At 39.1% G+C, this 17,334-nt stretch overlaps 1 protein-coding gene across 1 annotated transcript in view; it reads right to left on the bottom strand.

Moving 5' to 3' along the window:
• ADAMTS20 (ADAM metallopeptidase with thrombospondin type 1 motif 20) overlaps window positions 1-14,427 on the bottom strand; it is a 218,081-nt gene extending 203,654 nt beyond the window's left edge. The window contains exons 1-2 of the mRNA XM_010382396.2: window positions 14,337-14,427; window positions 13,419-13,780 (exon numbers count right to left, since the gene is read on the bottom strand). Of these exons, the coding sequence (XP_010380698.2) occupies window positions 13,419-13,780; window positions 14,337-14,427 (453 nt within the window). The remainder of the gene's footprint in view (window positions 1-13,418; window positions 13,781-14,336) is intronic.
• Between the last annotated feature and the right edge of the window lie 2,907 nt (window positions 14,428-17,334).

Below are 17,334 nucleotides of genomic sequence, written 5' to 3'. Positions count from 1 at the left end.
ACATCATGGGGAATGGGATATCCACCTCCTGAAGCATTTATCTTTTGATAAATGCTTTTCGAGTTACAAAACATCCAATTACATTATTTAAGTTATTTTAAAATATACAATTAAATTATTATTGACTATAGTCTCTTGTTGTACTAGCAAATAGGTCTTACTCATTCTATTTTTTTATACCCATTAACCATCCCCACCTCTCCCCACCCCACCCACCTTCTCACTATCCTTCCCAGCCTCTGAACTATCCCTTCTACTCTCTATGTCCATGAGTTCAACTGTTTTGGGTTTTAGATCCTACAAATAACATGCAGTGTACGTCTTTATGTGCCTGGCTTATTTCATTTAACATAATGATCTCCAATTCCATCCATGTTGTTAGAAATCACTGGATCTCATTCTTTATTATGGCTGAATAGTACTCCATTGAGTATATGTACCACATTTTCTTTATCCATTCGTCTGTTGATGGACACTTAGGCTGCTTCCAAATCTTGGCTATTGTGAACACTGCTGCAACAAACAGTGGGAGTACAGATATCTCTTCAATGTCCTGATTTCCTTTCATTTGGGTGTATACCCAGCAGTGGGATTGCTGGATCATATGGTAGCTCTACTTTTAGTTTCCTGAGGACCCTCCAAACTGTTCTCCAGAGTGGTTGCACTAATTTACATTCCCACTACAATGCACAAGCATTCCCTTTTCTACACATTCTGACCAGCATTTGTTATTGCCCGTGTCTTGAATATAAGCCATTTTCACTGGGGTAAGATGATATCTCATTGTAGTTTTGATTTGCATTTCTCTGGTGATCAATGATGTTAAGCATCTTTTCACACGCTTGTTTGCCATTTGTATGTCTTCTTTTAAGAAAGTTTGTTCAAATCTTTTGCCCAGTTTTTGATCAAATTATTCAATTTTTTTCCTATAGAGTTGTTTGAACTCCTTATATATTCTGGTTATTACTCCTTTCTCAAATGGGTAGTTTGCAAATATTTTCTCCCACTCTGTGGATTGTCTCTTCACTTTGTTGACTGTATCCTTTGCTATGCAGAAGCTTTTTAACTTGATGTGATCTCAATATGTCCATTTTTGCTTTGGTTGCCTGTGCTTGCGGGGTATTGCTCAAAAAATTTTTGCCCAGCCCAATGTCCTGAACATTTTCCCTAGTGCTTTCTTGTGTAGTTTAATAGTTTAAAGTAACATATATTTTAAATACTATTTTAACCGAACACTTAAAGTCATTTAAATGATTATGGCAATTATAGCCATAAAGTTCTCTTTCCACTGATATTTATTATTACACTGAAATCTCCTTAGAGGTAAGAACATCTTTACTATTCTCAGAGTTCCAACAACTAAAACATTGCCTGAAACACAGCAGGCACTCCATACACAGCTGCAGAAATGAACATTTTTGTAACAAACCTGGTGAAGTACCTGTTTTTTTCTCTTCCTATACCCTTGAGTAAGTAATTCTTTAATTTTTTGAATGAACATTCCTTTTTTTTTTTTTTTTTGAGATGGAGTCTCAATCTATCACACAGTCTAGCGTACAGTGGCGTGATCTTGGCTCACTGCAACCTCCACCTCCTGGGTTCAAGCAATTCTCCTGCCTCAGCCTCCCGAGTAGCTGGGATTACAGGCGTCTGCCACCGCGCTAATTTTTGTATTTTTAGTAGAGACGGGGTTTCACCATCTTGAACTCCTGATCTCGTGATTCACCCGCCTGGGCCTCCCAAAGTGCTGGGATTACAGGCGTGAGCCACCACGCCCGGCCTTTAATGAACATTCTTAAGTTACGGTACTCTTGAGACATGTATGGGGTATAGTTGTATGATGGTTTTCTTTAAATGCTGAAAAGTAAAATGTTTAGACACCCTTACATAGTCTGCTAATATGTTAGGATTACACATTTATAAATAGTTCAAAAATTAATGAAATTCCATCAGACATAATTATAGTCTATAAAATAAAAGGCAAAGCTATAAATATTAAGAATTCTTATCTATTTCTTGGATACTTTTCTAGGGCTGATACCCTAACATATTTCACTCATTCTACCAGTGTCTATTTTCCAAAGATAACTGCAAATCACTTACTGTCAACAAACACCAATACTCTAGCATTCTCTGCCTTCCTAGAAAACTAATTTTACCCACACTTATGAGAAGTAACAAAGACACTGTTTTTGAAACCTGAGTACATGGATCCATGGAAAATCCCTTTCTACCTTTTTTAAAAAGCATGCTGAAGAGGGGAAATGTGATACTATCTTGACAAAAGATACTAATAGACATGAGGCAGCTTGTTTACTCAACTAAATGTACCTACAAAACCACTTTAAATAACATCACATTATCTTCAAGCAATATGGAAAATAATTCTATTAACCATAGAAATTTTTCTTTCTTTCTTTCTTTCTTTCTTTTTGAGACCGAATCTTGCTCTGTTGCCAGGCTGGAGTGCAGTGGCACGATCTCAGCTCACTGCAACCTCCACCTCCTGGTTTCAAGTGATTCTCCTGCCTCAGCCTCCCAAGTAGCTGGGACTACAGGCAAGCATCACCATGCCTGGCTGATTTTTGTATTTTTAGTAGAGACGGGGTTTCACCATGTTGGCCAGGCTGGTCTCGATCTCCTGACTGCGTGATCTGCCCGCCTCGGCCTCCCAAAGTGCTGGGATTACAGGCGTGAGCCACCGCGCCTAGCCAACCACAGAATTTTTTTAACCTCCTTTTGGCTCAAACTCTGGGAAGCAGGTACTATTATAATGTGGCGATAAAACTGCACATGGGTCCAATCTGTGTTCCCATGTAAGAAGAAAATATAGTTCTATCCAGAAGCCATCAGCACCCCCTTTTAAGTTGTGCTAGAACACTCTAGGTTTTAAAAAATATTGCCTTTAAAACTTAAATGAAAGCTTGTAAGTTTGAAAACAGTAAGTTAAAAAATATTGGCAAATATTTGTCCTCAAACTGAGGATAAACACTTATCCTTTTTACTTATTAATGAAAGACTTAGAAGCATTTTGCTCCCATCGACTTTTCTATAACTTACCCCATTTCAGTGGACTTTTTGTTCAAATAATTAAAATATTAGAGCTTTCCCTAAAGGCTCCTAAGGAAGCACTTTAAATTTTTTTTTTAACTTGGAAAGAACCCAGCAAAGAATTAGCGGACTAAAAAAACAGGTGGTTCATAGAACTGTATTTAGATCATGCTATATTTTTAGCAACATGCCTATCTACAGATGGGCCCTGCAATTTGATTCATGATAAATGTCAATCAAATTCGCAACACTTTCTTTCAATGACTATTAAAAGCAGCAAAACTAGTTTTCACTTGGGTAGGAGTTTCTTGATTACTCAGAGTAATGATCTTCTATTTGCCAAGCTGTTTTGAAAGGCAGTTAAGTGACTATACAACTGGCTCCAATTTATTCCCATAGGCCAAAATTATTTATGTTTAGAAGATTTTATATAATTTTTTTCCCAAAGTGTTCTTATTTCAGTATCATGGCATTCATCCATATTTTTTTCAAAATACATAGCAAATACATGTACTTTTGCTACAACCAATAAGGTACTCTCAGATTTCATTAAAGGGTAATAACAAGTACAAAATACAAATCCTTTGAATTCCTTTCCCAAATCAATTATAGTTATCACATTAAACACTGTCAACTGGAGAGCATTTGGAAATAAGGTACTGCTGAAGTGTTGACTAAAATACTTAGTTTTTCCATCTTCAATCATAAATCATATCATGAGAATCAGTATGATGATATATAAGAAGAAAGCCTAGGTATGAGTTCTGGGTTTGTGCTCATAGAATCTTAGGTAAGTTACTTTATATCTTTGACCTTCAGTTCCATTGTCTGTAAAACAAAATTGGAATAATTGTATGTACCCAATTTCCTAGGAAAGTTAATGTGTGTTTAAGTAATATTAATAATAGGAGCTCAATAGTTGTTTTGAAATTGAATGCATTTTGAAGCAAGATGAAAAATTCTCCACTAAAAACACAAATGTTACAGCCACTCTTTTTACCACTGGCAGAGTATAAATGTTATATAATAAAAGACCACAAATATGAACTCTGAGATTAATTTTTATCTGGTGATAAGTAAAAATGTAAAAAGCTTTCTCTCTCTGACAGTTTCTCCTTATAACATCATTAATCATGCCTAGGAAATAGTGTACTATACACAAACACACAATGAATAAATGAATGAATCAATGATATGAAGAAAACATAAGAATTACCTCCAGATGCATAAAACAGAAAATTCATAGTAAGGGTTTAAAAAAAAAAAAAAAAAGATTAGTTGTTCTTCTCTTCTCTAGAAGCATTATTTACCTTCCCCATTCTGAGACAATTCCAGATCTCTAGTATGAAAGTGAAACAATAAAAGGGAAATAAATACGTTGCTGGTATCTTACCTTTTTAAAACAGACTGGTTGGTCTCTTGCCAAGTCCTGGCCTATTCAAATCAAGAATATAAAACAAAGACTCTGGACTCATCTATGCAAGATTTATGTAGCCAAAAGACACAAGTTCAAGGAGTGTGTCCCAGCAGCCTTGATAACATGGAGTAAATTCTGTAATATTTCTCATTCTTGTGGGCACTGAGGTGTTATGAAGTCATATGAACTAATTAAAAAGAGGAGAGAATTGTCAAAGAAAGGCCCTTGTTCTTGTGGGGTCTGCGTAGTGGCCCTCATATGGCTTCTCCCAAACTGTCTCCAAAATATCCGTGAAAATATAAAATCAAAAATCATAACAATGAGAAATTTAAAATAAGAAATCATTAAAAACTATTTTGTAGGTCTATAATGGAAACATACTCATGATATATTGTTAAAATATTCTAAAGCAATATTACTTTAAAACAAACACAAAAATACATATAATATCTAGAGGGACATATGGCATACATGTGCCAGACCACCTGTAATATTTGTGGCATATATTTTCCCAGTTTATTTTTAAATTTTTTTACAATTATTTAGACATGGTACTCTTCAATTATTATTTGGGAAAATCTATTGATTTTTTTTTATTTGTTATATCTGGTATTTTTCCCTACCTAAAAATTATAATATATTGTCATTTTCTTTTACTTTAGTAGAGTTGAAATTTTATTTGGTTTACCAATAAAGTGAGAATTCAAAATTTAGTTTTTCCCTATAATAAGTTCTTGTCATTAAAAGATTTAAAATAAATGCCTTTTAGGTTTTGGCAACTGTCACAGAAAACTAACTTGAAGCAATTATCAAAACTTGATCTGCTGTCAGAAGCCAACTAAGTTTTAAAGGGATTATACTGTCAAAGAAAACATTAGCCTGGACTGAAAAAGCTTTTGATGGAGTTCATTGTAAAATAACCTATAAATTTTCAGAATTACCCCAGCATTCTTGGAGCTCCCCCAAGACAAAATCCTCCTGAGACCCCATTTTAGATGAGGCCATGGAGGAAGACGGACGAGACCATTCCAGAAGGCAGAACCAAGGACCTGGGTAATTGAGGTCCAAGAATCCCAGCCAAAACCAAGGGCCGGACACTGTAGCTCATGCCTGTAATTCCAACACTTTGGGAGGCTGAGGCAGGAATGCTGCTTGAGGCCAGGAGTTCGAGACCAGTCTGGTCAACATAAGGAAACACCATCTCTACTAAAAATTAAAAACAAAACAAACAAACAAACAAACAAAAAAATCTGGTCAGGTGTGGGGGCTTGTGCCTGTTGTTCCCAGCCACTTGGGAGGCTGAATCAGAAGTATTTGAACCCAAGAGTTCAAGGCTACAGTAAATTATTATCATGCCAATGCACTCCATCCTGGGCAACAGAGCAAGGTCTTGTCTCAAAGAAAAAAAGAAAGAAAAGTAACGAGGAGCTTTTCTCCTTCCAGAGTAGTGAGTCTCCACAACTCCTCTTCAGGAGTCAAAAACTGCTAAATATCAGTGATCATTAGGTGTCTCCTATTCTTCTTTCTGTAGCAAGTTGAGGTTAGGGTTGCAGTCATGCTGGTCATGCTGTATACTTGGCTGGTAGCTGAAGATAATTTATCTTTTTAATTCATATTTTTCCAAGCTACGGAGAGCCACAACTTGACTTTATGGAGAAGACTGCATTATCCAGAGATCCTGGACATTGAGCCAGAGTCAGTGCCCCTGTGGGAACTTTGAGTTTTCTCCTTATAGACAAGAAAAATATGTTTGATGTGTGATCTGTTTGGCAAACAGAAGGGCAGCCTGTAGTAAAGACTATTGGTGATCACCAATATGGGTGTTCCTTTCTTACTCCTAGGAAAAATCAATGCCCCTCATTTTCCAGTCTTTTTACTTCTAGGTAGAACCAGGCAACTAGTTCTCCTCAATAGAATATACATAAATTTGGTTTGTGCCACCTTTGGGCTGAGAAAGTCAAGATCCAGTATATCTTCTCCACGCTCTTACTATAGTTATAAATTATATAGCTCATAAACATATTTGTAATTAATAAACACAGTATTTTTCAAATAGAAAACACATAACTGTACCACCAAAACCTAATAGTGGCTGTTAGATAATAAATGACTGATAAGTATTTGTTGACAAATTAACAATGTGTTTCTTCCTCTGCATATTAGTATGAGTTGGACAGCTTAAATATATTTCATATTAAACAGTAATTACAATAATTGCAACAGAAATAAAGCCACAAAAAACAAGGATGTGATGTGAGCTTAAATGAATGAACTAATAAATGGAACATGATTAACTTACGTATCATCTGAAAAGATTTAGTCAATACAAAATTTCTCAAATATGCCCAAGCACTTTAACTAAAATTGGTAAAATAATTTTCCTGAATCAAATGACTGATGTAAAGATGAGCTAGCTAAATATTTGGCATATATAAATAAAAGTTAGCTGCTTATCTTACTCATAATACATGTATTGAGAAATTCCATATAATATATTAATATGCTAAAAGAAATATGACTATCTTTTTCTACCTTCTAATTCTATAAATGAAATAGAAATGCAGAAAAATAACTTTAATTTAATATGTGATGAGAGTACACGTGCATAAAACGTCAACTTTGACCAAGGAAGTCCTGGTCAATTTTGCCAAGAGAAGATCAGGGAAAAAGGAAGGCAGCTCAAAATGGATCAGGAAGGATCAGTAGGAGGTTGAGGGAAAGGACATTCTATACAGAAAGAAGAGCAAATACAAATTCAAGCAATTATGAAGATTAGAGCAAACCTGTGATAGAATCAAACAAGTGTCTCCAGAATAATTACCTTTCTTGCCACTTCTGTCATTGCCTTTTTTGGTTAACAGCCACAAGATCATTCAGTCATTTAAGCCAGAGTCATTTAAACCTTTCTGGTCTCCTTCACCAATGCTCCAAAATTCTAAGGGGTCTCCTGCAAGGCTGCTCCACTTCAGCACTACGGACAGCTTGACAATTCTTTGTTGTAGGGGGCTGTGCTGTGCATTGTGGGATGTTGCTGGCCTCTACCCATGCTCTGCCAGTAACATGCTCACCTCAATGGACCCACAGTTGCGACAATTAAAATTGTCTCCAGACAATGACAAATATCTTCTGGGGGACAAAACTGCTCCCAGTAAGGAAGCACTGGTCTGCAGTAGCTTACCTTCCATAGGTACCCACTCTTCTCCCTCCCCCCAGGGACTCACTGCCTCCCCTGTACCCTGCACAATGTTGCATAAGAGGAGATGTGCCTCCTTACACATTGAACAAACCTACCACATACTGTTCAAATCCTCATTCCTTTACAATGCATTTCAGGACCTTAATAATCCCATTCCAACCTTGGCCTTAAACCCTCACTACCCAAACTACCCTGTTTTTCAGATGCACAGATCCACAGGAAGCCCTTGAATTTTCATATCCACATTTATTCATTCCTCAAAGTCCAGCTGAGAAGTCAGCAGCACAGGTCTCACAACTCTCTTAATCACTCCTTCCTTGATTATTCCATTCCTCAAGGTTTACACAGCACTTTTTATGCTATCCACTTTAGCAAGGGCACTTTGAAATCCATCACAGTGTTTGCACCCTGGCCATAGCTCCCAAGGGCTTCTCCCTGTCAGTAACTGAGTATGGTTGGGATACCATGGCAGACCTGTTCTTGAGAGCCATGGACTCTTATTCTGGACAAGTCTGGCTCAAGGATAGCTTTGCTCAACTTTGCTTGGACTGCCCAGCAGCCTAGAATGCTACTATCCAACATTCTTATCCTTTTTTTCCCCTATGTAAGTCTCTCTCCAGCTTTCTCCTTAGTTTCTCTAACACAGACACTTCCCCTAAATAAACACTTATCTTTGCATCTGCCTCTTGAAAGACCTGGACTAACACACACTAGAATGTTAAAAGAACAGCATAGGAAATTTTCTATACTACTGTTTGACTAGTATTGCAGTCAATACCAAAAGAGGTTCTTATTAGTTTTCCCAATAAGAAAAAATATGAATACAAAATGGCACGTGTAATAATCCATGGCTATATTAGTTCTGGGAAAATAGAAAGTTTGGAAATAAAAAAACTAAAGATTTGCCAGAATACACAAAAAAACAGTAAAAACACTATTGATGCTTTCTATATTTTTATTTCCTGTCTGAACAAGAAGTTACTCAATAATCAATTATCAGGGAGGTAGTGCTTGACATGTTGCAGAATGGTTCATGTGAGAAACTTCAAAAGTACACATGGCCATGACAAGCTACTCCATGAGAATACCGTATAAGTCAGATGCAATGTCTGGTGTTATGACATCTGGAAACTGTTTCCTTCAACCAGAAAGACAGCATTGCCTCAAATCCCACCAAGAAATAGTGAAGTTAACTGTCTAGGCAGTTGAGTTAATTCCTGGGGACCTTGGGAAGACGTGAACACCCTAGGTAATATGAGAAAAGGGCTACCAGAAGCACGAGGGATTGTCAGAAACAGCCTGTGTAAAGTTTGTCCATCCTACCCTGAGAAGTATATGCCAGCTTATTAAATACTGATCTCTAAATACTTTGGCAAGATTATTTATCAACATTATGAGATGATAAATAACATGACCATAAAAAAGAAGTTTAGAGTTGAATATAGGGATATTAAGTCCTGGTAACTATACATGCTATGGTAGCCTATCAATGGATTAAAAACAGAGAGTTTGATTAGCCGTTACATTACTTATAGATAATTTTATGATTCCATTCCATTTTTATACCTTTTATAGATCTTGGAAATGTATAACTAAATCTCTATTCAGAAATGTTTGAATCATGGGATGAGTAAATACACTTACGGGAAATAAAAATTATAGCGAAGAAAAGATTAGAAAAGCAAGAATTATATACATGTTAAACAAAGAAAATTTCTGCCAGACTCTTAGACTCTTCTGGTTCTTGGGCTCAAAACACTTAGGAAAAAAATTAAACAATACTGGTTATGGTTCAGAGAAAAACATAAATACCAAAACTTCTAAAAGTGGGTGAAATTTAACCATATAGAAATTAGAAGAAAGTATTAGTTCACATGTTTGGGGTTAATTCAACACTAAAAACTAAACTGAATTAATAAATACGTTGGGGTGTCAACTTAACAAATGGTTGTACAGAGATATTTTGAAAATATTAATTTGATTTGTTTTTCATTCTTTTTCTCTAAAAGCCACATTCTCCAGCCGCCACCAGAGAAGGGAAGGAGAGACTCTGCCTCAGTTGGGAAGATGGAAGGCAATAGGTCAATTAAATGAGATGTGAAAAGGAAACTCAGTAGATACTGGGGGGAAAAAAGGGCAATGGAGGCAAAGAAAACAGATGGTAAGATGTATGCACATTAACTTCTCCACTGGGGGTTTAAAATCCCAGAAACAGAAGGCATATTGCATTGTTTAAAGGGACTGCCCAAAGAGGTGTTCCAGGGTGCTGACTATGTGGTACTCAAGGAAGGAACCCTCTGAAAGGGTTCCCTATACACATCAAATTTAGAGGTGTAGAAGAGTTTGACAAAGAGAGGAACTGAATCCCTCTTGACTCTCAAATGCCATAGAGGACTCGAGGCCTTTAGAGGAGTCTGAAAGAATAGCAGTAGCATCACCAAACCAGTTTACCTAGAGAAGGTGATGCAGCAAGACTTTGTATTTGAAGGCTGCACAATGAATTACTGAGACAAGAAATCAAATGGATATTACAGCCAGAATTCAGAGGGATATACAGCACTAGTGAGAGTCCAGAGGAGGATGAGTCAAGACCAGTGAGCTCCCACTGAGCAAGGAGAAAAAAGGCCATAAGTTCTCAGGCCCAGAAATCAGCTGCTGTTAACAGAAAAGTACAATGAAACTATAGCACAAAGAACATCACCAGTCACTTGAGGAACTGAAGGACGGTACAATTTCCTCACCCCTCTCCCAAACAATACAAAGACCTCATAACACCTTATGACCCTGTATATAGTCAGTTTCCATCAATGTTCAATGAACTATTGAATCCCCCAATATATAAAACAATACCCATTAGCAGAAAAAAAAAATGAGATTGAATGCTCATTTCAATATATTCAGGAAAAGCATTTAATAAAATACAACATCCATTCATGATTGAAAGCAAAACTAAAGTAAAGCAAAAAGCAACTAGAAAAAGAATAGAACATCTCTAAACTAATAAGACTGGCTCTGAGAATCCTTCAGCAAACTTCAACCTTAATGTTTCATGGACTGAGAGACCAAAGCCAGATTATCAAGTACACAAGGTGACAAAGATAAATTAGGAAGCAAGTAGGAGCAGGGCCATCAGGTTAGCATTATTGAATTCCCAAGCTTTGTATCAACATTGATCTGCAAACAACTCAGCTGGTCCAGGCTTCAGATACTACAGTTTACCTAGATATAAAAACTAAAGGCTGATCTGAGACTAAAAAGAGGAATCTGGTATAATTACAAATGGATTCTAAAATCTACCAGGTTCTACTGTTTGATGAAACTATTAATCCAAAGAAATTTAATCATAGAGTCAGGGTAGAAATAAATATATATAATCATAAATACGTAGCTAATAACCATTTTAGTGCTAATATTAAAAAATGCAAATTTTTTAAAAAGTCACTAATCTCATCATTAATTTAGACTTACAATTGGTTATGATCACACTACTGAAAAAAATGGAGGTATTGGTACCTCTAGTTATTTCCAATGTTACTGGAAAATTTCTTTCTCTATAATGATTGAAGTATGCAACTAAGCCTTATACAATACAGAGAAATTATGTAAAATAAAGCTGAGTTATGGAGATATGAAAATAAATGTTTAATCAACAACTTCTGATAATATCAATAAATTAATCAAAAGCAGAGTACATATATGGGACTATTTACTTGCCATCGAAAGTATGACTACTATAGATGATTTTTCCTCTTCAAAAATTTAGTAAAAGAACATTCAGAACAAATCATTTTATTTGTTTGTAATTTCTAGTAATCCCTCAACTAAATTAAATAATTTTGTTCTGAATGTTTTATTATAAAATTAATATAAAACAAATGATTGATTTCATTTTTGATTAATGAGTACATTGCTAAAGAAGATAAACATTGCTGATTAACTTTCAGATAATATATTGTATAATACATTAAATGATCCACATAAATGAGGAAATAAAAATCTTCACACTTAACATTATAAAAATATTAATATTAATTTTTAGATATGTTAATAAAATGAACTAGGTAATAAAACAAAAAAAGTATGATGATGACTTGGGCAACTGTATCCAAACTGACACAGTGACTAGAAAGTTATGACTCAAAAATCTTTAACTGCTTTCGGAATTCAAAAAGAGGATAGTGATCATAAATACATGTATTTACTATGTACCCACAAAAATTAAAAATGTTTTAAAAAGGATACTGAATAACCATTTAACTACATCAACATTATGAATCAAAATGAGCAGGAACAGCATTCCCAATAATGCCTTCCCATCTGGAATGCTTTTCCATGAGAAAACATATTGACCATGACAAATTTGTGGTAGCAAGTCTAGGATTTTCCAGACAAACTAAACATTAGTTTAGAAAGGTTTTAGAAAGGAGAATTTTTTTGTCCTTTGAAGTTTAGGTGGCTATGTGAGGTTTTAGAAAGGAGATTTTTTTTGTCCCTTGAAGTATAGCTGGCTATGTAAATATTAGAGTGTGATTCTGTCATTGTGATGTTGCAAGTATTTTACATGGAAGAAAAAAGGAAATGGTTCTAGCCATTTCATGAAAAAAACAACTCAAGATAAACACTTGAAAAAGAGCTCACATACAGGAAGGCAACTTAAATCAATTAAGCCAAAGGAGTATTACATTTGAACTGCAGAGAAATGTTATCAGATTTTTATTTAATCAAAGAATAAACAGTGTTGATGTTCTAAAAATATCTTTGAAAACCTTTCCAGAAGTATCTTTTGTAAAAGTGTGTATCTGCTAAACAAAAGCTAGATACTTAGGAACTGTAGAATCCTGTAACCAAATTCCTAATTCTTGTTTTTTCCTGAATATGTATTTGTCAGAGGAGTTACTGATGCAGTGAGCCTATATATGTTTTAAAACAACTGTCCTTACCCTGGGGTTCCATGAACTTGGATGGAAAAAAGTTACATCTTTATTATCACTAACCTCTGATACTGCAACATTTCCTTCAAGTATGATTGTAGGTGAAACCACAGACATTGTGGCTTTGTTACCAATAAAATGATACTTTTATATCACATTATGATTGGTGTAGCTATGTGTCAACTGATTACCACCACAAAAATATAATAGACATAACCAACAGATCTTTGTAGATAGACTGTTTTCAAGTATGATGCATTTTGAACAGATTCAACCTCTTCCCTACTCTACTTCACATGCCATCCCCATACCATCAGCAAAACAAACGTTTCCTATTCAGGCCTTGCTAGTGAGAGCCATTTCATTTTATGTATATTCATTCTCCTTTCCTTCTATCAAATTCCAGAAACAAACTTATTTAAGTAAATACAGGGGATTCTGCCTCAACAGGACCACGAAAGGGTACATCTGAGTCAAACAGCCTGCCCTCCAGTTGGAAGCCACACTCCGCTTGTAACAGCGGTCCCACATGCCACTCCCTGAGCACCACTCCAGCGTCTGACACTTTCAGGAAAGATGCTTGAAAGAGCATCCTTCATCAGCGTTGCACAGAGGGTCGGTTTCGCCCAGCAGGCAGAGACCTGCTCATCCTGCCACAAGAGACTTCCTAAGGAGTTGCCTCTGGCTTGGTGTTAATCCTTCTGGTAGCTCAACCTGAACTCTAGGGTCATCAGCCACCAACTGGAAAACCCGAGGCCCTGTTCCCTGAATGTAGCCCTTGCCGGAATCCCAAGAAAATGCCAAGGGACCCGAGGACGCTTACCAGGCCTCCACATAAGCTTACGACGGCCTTGTAATCCTCCTGCGAGTTAACCTGGCCGCGGTAGAAGCAGTGGCGCAGGTCTGAGGGCCCTGCGTCGCTCTCCCAGGCCCCGCGTCCCGGGGCTCCCAAGTGCACTTCGGTGTAGCCGGAGGCCAGAAAGGATGCATCGGCGGTCAGGTTCAGCTGGAAGAGCTGTCCATAGGCAGTGACGCGATAGTGAGTTCTGAACGGCATGGGTTCCAGCGCCTTGGAGCTGCGTTTCTGCCGGCTGAAGTGGTGGCTCTGAGGGAACACTTCTCCAAATTCATTGACCCGCTCCGGGATCACTACTTCGTAGGAGGTCAGGGTCCTCACCAGGGCTTCTGCAACCACAGCGACAGGACCAGTGAGCTCCCACGCATTCTTCTTTGTCCAACCCTAAACTTCTTCCACCAAACGTCCCCGCTAAAGGTCCCAGGTCCCAGTACAGCCAGGGGCATGACAAATGCACACATGCTGATGCGCACGCACACACACACACGTGCACTGGGGCTGTTAGTGCTCTGCTTTCCCACACCCCCGACTTGCCCTACCCTCCCCAAGCAAAGACCCTACTAATAGCCCTAAGCAACCCACTTCCTTCCCCAGTACCTCCTAACCTCCCGCAGCCGCCAACTCCTTCCCTCCGGGTGCACGCGTCCCCCTGCCCCTTGCGCCCCCGCCGCGTGGTCCCGGGAGTGCGATGCGTCGCCGGCGCGCGCAATTCCTCGAAACCCGGCACAGTCGCGACCTCTCGGGTTGACTGGTCCGGGAGTCCCGGGAACCCCATCAGGGCCAGGGTTCCCCAACGGGCTGAGCCGCTCGTCCCCTCGACCTGCATGTCCCACTCGGGCCCCGAGCCCCCACTTCGCCGCTGAAGGAGTCTCGCGGTGACTTTACCTTGCCTGGGGTGGAAGTGAACTTCCCAAGACCTGGTGATGAAGAGCGAGAGATGGCAGAGCAGCCCAGTCAGCCACTTGGCCACCCACATGGTTCCACCCAGGGGACCCCGATCGGGGAGGCCCACCAGAGCCGCCGGCCGCCGAGCGGGCTTCCCTCGCGCTCAGATCCCTCTCCTCCCTCTCGCCCGCCGCTCTCCGCGCCGGCCGCCAATCTCCGCGCTTCAGCAGCTTAGGGAACAGCAGCGCGGGCCCTGGGCCGGCTCGTCTAGCCACACCGCCTGTCTCACTCGCTGAGCCGCTGTTTCATAGCACTGTAGCTTCACACCCCTTCCTGCCCCCGCACCGCCCTCAGAAACTCTCTGCTCAGGTTCAGCTCGGCGCGGGGAAGCAACTCGACCTAGCAGGAATGGTGCCAATATAGCCACCCCGGACCGGCGAGCGCAGGGGAGAGCCCGCCCCTATGGGCTGTTCCCGGCCAATCAACGGGAGGCGCGGCCCCGAATCGCCCTCCCCCGCGCAGCCCCCTCCCTTCTCCACCCAGCCGCAAGGGGAGTGCGGTCCCCTCCTGCTGCCCCAGCGGGCGCTCAACTTGCTGAGTAGCCCCAAGGCCCGGCTGGGCACCGACTCGGGACCTATGAAACCCAGCGAGATGCAAGCACCGGCGTAAGTGAAAGTTGCCTGGGGTTTTGAGCTCTTAGATGAAATGACAAGCATCAGATAGAAAGTTTCTGTTTTTTATGTTTCACGGTACTTTTAGGCTTCTCAAACAAAATAAAATAAGCTACAGCGGAAGTTCTTGTAGGCAGAGGATGCTACCAATGAAGCTCAGTGACCGGTCCTCACTTGCATGGGCCCCTGTGTGTGCTGGGAGTTGCTGGGAGTTGATGAGTGCCATAGGTGAGGCGAGGAAGCCGAGTTTGCACACAAGCACTTCTGGCAATTGCCGAAATAAATTCAAGAAAAGGATCTGAGTCTCCAAAGTTTTAGTAACTTACTGTGTTTTTTTTTCCTTCTTTCTAATACTCGTATTTGTACTTAATTTTGTATCAAGAGCCCTCCAAAATTATACAAACGTCAAGACCCACAGAACTTGGATCTGCCCTACCTGCGAAAGTTTTTGCTGTTAGTTCCACAGTATTCATATACCCTTTGTTTATAACATACAAATAACCCCATGTATTCACAACTATCCTCCTTAACAATTACTGTGGCTCTGAATCCAGTTGTCCCCAGGTGTCTGTTAAATTGAATACACCTCAGTGGTAGCCGAAATCAATTATTTTAGTACGATTTCTCATTTCTCAAATCCACCTATTTGATTTGCTGGTTACATAATTACTTTTCTCCATACCCAGTATGAAAGCAAAGCGGGAGGGAGTAGTCAGATTGTCTTGAAATCCCAACCAGGGGAGAGAAAGAATATGAGAAAAAAAGTAAAGGAGTATGTGAGTAAATCTTCACACATACAATGGAAAACACTTTTAATTTAGTACCTCCTCTGAGCTCTCAACAATGAAAATGCTGCACTCTTTGAACTGACCTCTGATGGCATGCCTCTGCACTTTTATGGCATACACTTGGTCATCTGTTGTTCACCACAAATGTGGAACAATCTTGTTCAATGAAAGAGGGTTTAATCTTACATCTCCCAAGGAAATCACCCAGCTTGGTGATAGTAATTCTTTCATAATCATTCCCCTTCTTTTGTACTCTTTTCTCACAAAGTGGTATTTCATTCACCAAAGAATTACAGACTTCTGGTGGGATGTTTTTCCTAAGCTAAACATACTATTATTCTCAACAAAACAAAAATGGACTTTACTCACACCTGTCTATTTAGTGGTTACCTTCAGTACATTATAATTGAGTCATTTTAATTACATGGCAGCTCTGAATGTGTCTTCACGTTAGGAGCCATACCTTCTCTCCTACAAATACCAGAAAATAGAACTGCACCTGTTTAATTGGCGATCTCATTGCTGACTACAGGGAAAATTTGACATTTCATTTCCATCACTGAATGTTTGTAACTCAGGGCAGTATTTATAATCAAGCGTTTGATTTCCAGCTTGCTCTAAGAATGGGGTGAGGGAATTTTGTTTGTTTGTTTGTTTTTGCTTTTGCTTTTGTTTTTGTTTGAGACAGAGTCTCGCTCTGTCGCCCAGGCTGGAGGACAGTGGCATGATTTCGGCTCACTGCACCCTCCACCACCTCCTGGGTTTAAGCAATTCTCCTGTCTCAGCCTCCCGAGTAGCTGGGACTACAGGCACTCACCACCACGCCTGGCTAATTTTTGTATTTTTAATAGAGACAAGGTTTCACCATATTGGTCAAGCTGGTATCGCACTCTTGACTGCAGATGATCCACCCTCCTCAGCCTCCCAAAGTGCTGGGATTACAGACAAGAGCCATCGTGCCCGGCACCATTTTTTAAATAAATGAAAAGGCATGTGGGATGTGTATTCTATATCATTATTATCTTTGCAATGTTCAGTAAAAAGTATTATTTTCCTCATTTCATAGAAGATAGACGCTACACTGTCATACAGTATCTAAGCTGGATTTTTACTAATCCTTTCTGACTGCAAATACCTTTTTGTTATACTGAGCTATAAATGTTATGATGTTCACATTTTCTCTCTTTTTTCTTCCTACTCTGCTAATGAAAATAGCATGAATAAGCTAATCTATGCCATTTAATTCAACCTATTTCCTCACATTGATAACTAGAACTATCACTTATGGAATTCTTTGAACTGTATGAAATTTGAAACCAGAGATTTGGGTCTAACTTGATGCTAATCCAGAGTGAATTATGTAATCTCTCTGAGCTTCATGGAGGTAATAGGTAAGTTAAATGGTATGTCAGAGGAATTCCATAAGTGGTACCTTATCCCAGTGCTTTGAGAGCCAGAGGTAGGAAAATCATGTAGGCCAGGAGATTGAGACCAGCTTGGGCAACACAGTGAGACCTCCGTTTCTAAAAAAAAAAAATT

The sequence above is a fragment of the Rhinopithecus roxellana genome, chromosome 10, assembly GCF_007565055.1.
Source record: "Rhinopithecus roxellana isolate Shanxi Qingling chromosome 10, ASM756505v1, whole genome shotgun sequence".
Taxonomy (NCBI): Eukaryota; Metazoa; Chordata; class Mammalia; order Primates; family Cercopithecidae; genus Rhinopithecus; species Rhinopithecus roxellana.
The sequence above is the reverse complement of the archived record's forward strand: the minus strand, read 5'-3'. Positions and strand labels throughout refer to the sequence as shown.